Consider the following 5,717-nt stretch of genomic DNA (forward strand, 5'->3'; position numbering starts at 1 on the left):
AGCAGAGGCAGCAGGCCCAGCAGCTGCTGCAGTCGCTCCACACCTCAAATTACACATGTATACCAATAAACACTCAATATCTATTCAATAACTCTCATCTCTTATTGTTTGTTACTAATTAAATAAATATTAAATTTTTATTATTTTCATTCCTTAACAAGTAAACTGAATATTTCCTTTTTACTCAAATGATTAGTATCATATAATAAATGGGAAAGTTCAGATGGATGGATGGATGTTTATTAGATTTTGTAGCCTAAACGGCTGAAGTGATTTTAATGAATTTTTTTGACATAGAGGATAGTCTGGAAGAACACATAGGCTGCTAAGTTTTGTTTTTTTTTTAATTCCATGTGGACAGTCATAAGCGAAAGCTAATTTCTAATAAATAATTATGATCACATTTGCTATGAAATTTGTAAAGGCCAGTAAACCAGTTCTTAATTAAAAGAAAAGCAATGAAGCAATAATACATTGTATTGGTCAGTAACAGAGTTGATTTATGTTACAACATCCTAGTTCACTGCAACATGCAAGGTGACCCTCATGTTATCTTAGAGGTCAAGTCTACACACTTGAATAATATGTTAGGTCTAGTTTCTAACACCACTGAGCTATATTTTTAGTTACACTGTATAAAATAAATAAAGTAATTGTCTGTATCGGGTTTTGTCTGCCCTCCGCTTTCCACATCCAATAAGCCAATGACTTTTTATCTGTCAATTATCCAAATTGATTACAGGCAATCTTTAAAATGCTTGGGCTAATTATGACTCGAATTGTAATAAAATGTAGATTTTTTTTTCCACTTATTTCAAAAGCAACAGCGACAGCGGTATGGTTAAGGGATTAAAAAATTGTTTCCTTATTAATACTTTTTGTTTTTTTTATTATATTGAAGTATATTTAATAAATTAAGAGTAAGCTAACTGGGTATCTATTATTTTAATTATTTTTCTTTATTCTTATCATTAGATAATCTTGGTTGTTAAAAAGTGGTGAGTGGTTAAAAACTATAGGTTTTATTTATATGACTTCATTGTAAGAATGGGCATAATTTCCTATTTTAAAACATTTCACGAAGCCAAATAAGAGTTGATTTTATATTAGCAAACAATAGAATGTTTAATATTTACCCTCTTCTTCATCATCGTCACTTCTGGGCGCTAACAAGCCCGCCAGGAGCGTCTCGTCGTTGGCGTCGCGCTCTAAGCGGTCGTCCTCCACATGCTGCTGCAGGGCGGCCTCCACTGCGCGTTGCACCAGCTTCAGGCCCGGCCAGGGCACCCGCCGTGCCAAAGCACACGCCACCACGGTCCTCTCGCACGTGCCCCATTGATCAAAAATACCAGCCACACCCCCCAACTGCTCAGAAAACGTGCCGTTCATCGCGGCAACGGCATATCAGACCGACGAAATGAGATCTGTTTGTATTCAACACGTCAAAGGTACGTGACAGCTGATTGGAAGACAACTTGACCAGTTTTTGTGGTAACAATACTATGAGCAGCGGTGGTTGTGGCGGTAGGGCGGCGTGTATGACGCACTTGCTTATTAATTTATATTCGAAGATTGCAGGTAGAATAAAAACATAACAATTATTTCATTTCGAAAAGCAGTCATATTATCAAAATCCAATATGGCCGATTACAGATAAAAATAATTGATCTTTGATAAAATATGAAAAATAAAAAATATAAAACCAAAAGCAAAAAAAGGTGTTAATAGTAAATATAAATCGATATCATGATATTTTTGACTCTTTTGCTTTTATTTAAATATTTTAAATTGATGGAAAGTTAAATAGGAGACCTCTATCGTACAATAGTTTGAACATTGCACAAATGTTTAGTCTACGTAACACGAGATGGCGGTAATAGTTTTCGGAAAAAAAAATTACGGACTTCATAACATGTATTTTTAAAAATTTTAAAAAGTACATTTTGTTCGCATTTATAGATTTATTATATTAACATGTTATTAATAACATATTTTAAGAACACAGATATATTTGAGCTCTTAAGTTTAAAATATCATAAATTATAGGAGTAGTAATTATTCGCGTACGGTTACAAAAAATCTAAGCTAGTTAATGATTTTTTCAGGGATCCAGCAAGCGTGTCACTTTGTACCGTGGCGCCACTTCCCGTCCTTCGGTGGTCTTTCAAACAAAGCGATATGAAGGAGACAGAACAGATAATCCACCGCTGTGCTTTGACGGTAATTTGTTATTTTGTGTTCAACCGAGCGTGTGTTGCGTCAATGTTGAATCCCTTATACAATTACAGAATTTACCGCTCGCTTTACAGACATTTTTTCCAAATGTATTGCATCGGCGGGTCTTTATACTTTAGACCACACCGAAATATGAATATGAAGGAGAGAATATATAGTTTTTGCATCCCTTTATTGCATAATCGTATAAAACGAGGCACAGGTATTTTAACACTTATCTAATTTCCTTATAAATGCCAAATTTTTATAACAAATCTAGATAATGTTCTTACTTCTAACATTCTCGTATTTAAGCCGTCACGTCGCGTCGCGGTTCGTAATAATTCTGGAAACATAACCTTCGATACTCGAACTGATAACCTTCGACGACATTGTACTTAGGCATTTCAATAAACCATTTATTTTTTATTGACAGGAGGTAAAAGTACATTTTCTGCCATAACGCGTCCGGCGAATATTTTTAATTAACACGAGATTGAAAAATGCAGTGAAAGGCAGTTACTAGAAATTTTATTCAACGTGAAAGAAAAACATTGTTACATAAGTCGTCTGCGATTGCTGTTTGCTGCACCTTCACTAATCTTTATAGCAAGGATGCATATTCAAAAGAAATATCTTTATTATAATCTAAAGAAATATGACAAAAGCATTGGAAGGCGTCAAGGATTTATGAGAAGAATTTTAATCCTTTAGCTTCGGGCATTGTCCAGTGACGGTCCACGAGCCAGCGCTGGCCATCCGATTTGTTCAGTTTTGTACTGAATAGATTGAATTTTATCTTCAGAGATTAATCTTAGATGTAAGATAAATTTAAATGCGGTTAAAAATAATATTAACCCCTTTTTCTCTATTATCAGCCAAAATGCACCGATTTCACCAATTTGCAGACCTTATGAATTTCGTTTTATAATAATAGACGGCGTTTGGCGTTTGTTAATCTCTATAATGTTCAGAATTAAATTCCAATTATACTAATGTATTTTCTGTTTCTATACCAAATTATTATTATCGTAAATTAATTGATAACTGCGTTATATGGTTTACTTGCAAGTTTCGTATCTTTACCTGAATGTAAATATCATTTGCAACATGATTGTTTTACAGTACCATAAATTACAGAGTTAGTCTCTTTGTCGCTGGGCCGGGCGGCGGCGGACGGCGTGGGGCGCGGGACGGGAGGGGACGTGGGCGTCGCTAAGGATTTGTTGCTTTTTATCTTAAGAATTATTGCATACTTTCTTAGGCTTCCCTTTCTTCTTTTCATTCCATGAATTCTGGAATATTCCGTTATGAACTCCTTTTCAACAATCGCGAAATATTTACATCGATCTGAATCTCTCAAAGTATTTACTACATCAAACTAGACGTAGTTACCAATTATTAAAATTAAACATAAAATGTTTTATAAAGACACAAAAACAGCCTTAATTTTATTAACAAATAAAATTTAAAAGCGGCGATGATGACATCTAGGTAACAGTTAGCATAATAAGCTCGTTTCATAGTTGTAATTTTATAGTTTTGTGTATATAAGTCACTTAAAAGATATCTACTCGAAGATATATCTAAAATTTCAGAGTTATATTATGCTATTCCAATTGTAAGTTATTATGTAAGAAAAATACGGAAGATTTAATGGCACCGAATAGTAATTGTTTTATTGCACTCTATTGTAGGTATAGCTTTCCCGAAGTGAATATTCTGTAAAGTTTACAATGTAAACGCTACTCATTGGCTGACGGCGAGAGAGGTGCGTTTGCGCAACGCCCGCCCTTGTCATACAGCTCGGAGGAATGAGCCCGCCAATCAGATATTTCCTTTTATTGCACAATGCGCAAATAGTATATGGTCCTACGTTGGACGCATTCTAGATCATAGAAGCGGTTATATATTTACTTGTAATGTATAGAATTAAAAGATTTATTATTTTCATGAATGTAAAATAAGGTTTCTTTTGTCTTGAGTAGGTAATAAATTGATTTGTAAGTTAAGTTTTTTTTTTTAAACTAAGAAGTAAAACCAGGTTTATTCTCACCAAAACGTATCTAAACTTGAGTTCGTAACATAGATATGGTTTTGATTGCCATTGAAATATCGATTTGTTTTAAAATAATTTGTATTTATTGTATAAACAGTATATCATGAGAACTTCCACTGGAACAACATTGTCACGTGTGTCAGAGTCCGAGGTGGGGATGCAAACGCTCGCCATGACAGATGTGACGCGCGACGCGTGACGCGGGAAAAAAGGGGTGCTAAAGAAAACAACGTAAAGTAATTCAACCTCCGGTCCAAAGAGATGATATAGGTTATTACAAATATGCGTGTGTGTAAAATTAATATATATACTAACTTTATTACAAGTTTCAAACTGTTATGAATATGTAAAATTTGATTATAAGAATAAATATTAGCTTTCGCCCACAACTCCGTTCCGATCCGTTCCGGATCCGTTCTGTAATGCAGGCTTGGTTTTTTTTTTAGTTTTGCAATATACTTTTTTGTATCTGCACACACATATTGCAGATTAATAATATCGTGTAAAGTATTTAGACAATATAGTGATCTTTCCAACTTGCAAGAGTGCACTAAATAAAAGGCATTGTGGCGGGAGAAAGTGCAATTTAATTCTAACGAAATTGGTCCGCCATTGTCTATGTAAACGGCCCAACCCTTTGTCAAACAATTGGCGAACTATTCAGCACAATTGCTCTATGTCTATGCAAATTGTATAATTTGCATAGCGCTTTAATTTTCACGGTTACAATTTTTAAACAATTTCGTTTAGAATTAGCCCGTAGAGGTAATTGTCACATTTAAAAGTTCTTTTGACAAAAATGTAACGGGTTTTCGTATTAAAACCCCAAGAACGAAAATAATATATAGCTTTTGATGTTTTCGCGTCCTTATCTTTTGATTGTAGACAACAAAATCATTATATCTGTACAATTTATTAAAATAATAAAGGTAGTTACGATAATATACAGTATCCCGTATTTTTTAATTGACAATATGTATCGCAAATCGCAAGCGTGGGGTTGGCGCGCGTAGCGTGCCGTGTCTTCCATTATCGCCAACGTGCGGCCATTGCAATGCATTGTTGCAACCCTTCTGCGGTGAGACAGTTTTGTATTGTAGACGTGCAAGATCGATGGATATAACTGTCCTGTAATAATACTTGCATTTGATATCTATTTTATGATTTCAATGGAGTACAGTAAACGTTTTTTCTACGTTTCCTGATGAAATGTGTATAACCGCTATCCATATAATACTCTATAGATGAAAAATGTATTATGCCTATTTATTGTTAAATGTTTCAATAATTTTACCAGAATGTGCTTAGAATTATTTTTTCTTACGTAACTCTAGATTTTAGTTTACGAAAAGAAAATAACTCTGTTCAATTTTTATTATATAACTGTACTTTAGAGTTTATTTTTTTAATAAAAAGGCCTTAATTTTAATTGTCTTTATTTTGA

The 5,717-nt window shown here is 34.0% G+C and overlaps 1 protein-coding gene across 1 annotated transcript in view; it reads right to left on the reverse strand.

Moving 5' to 3' along the window:
* Positions 1-1,631, reverse strand: part of LOC106101428 (protein Smaug) — a 3,899-nt gene extending 2,268 nt beyond the window's left edge. Inside the window, exons 1-2 of the mRNA XM_013280665.1 lie at positions 1,137-1,631; positions 4-43 (exon numbers count right to left, since the gene is read on the reverse strand). Coding sequence (XP_013136119.1) covers positions 4-43; positions 1,137-1,389 — 293 coding nt within the window. The 5' untranslated portion in view covers positions 1,390-1,631. The remainder of the gene's footprint in view (positions 1-3; positions 44-1,136) is intronic.
* Between the last annotated feature and the right edge of the window lie 4,086 nt (positions 1,632-5,717).

The sequence above is a fragment of the Papilio polytes genome, unplaced genomic scaffold, assembly GCF_000836215.1.
Source record: "Papilio polytes unplaced genomic scaffold, Ppol_1.0 DF823980.1, whole genome shotgun sequence".
NCBI lineage: Eukaryota > Metazoa > Arthropoda > Insecta > Lepidoptera > Papilionidae > Papilio > Papilio polytes.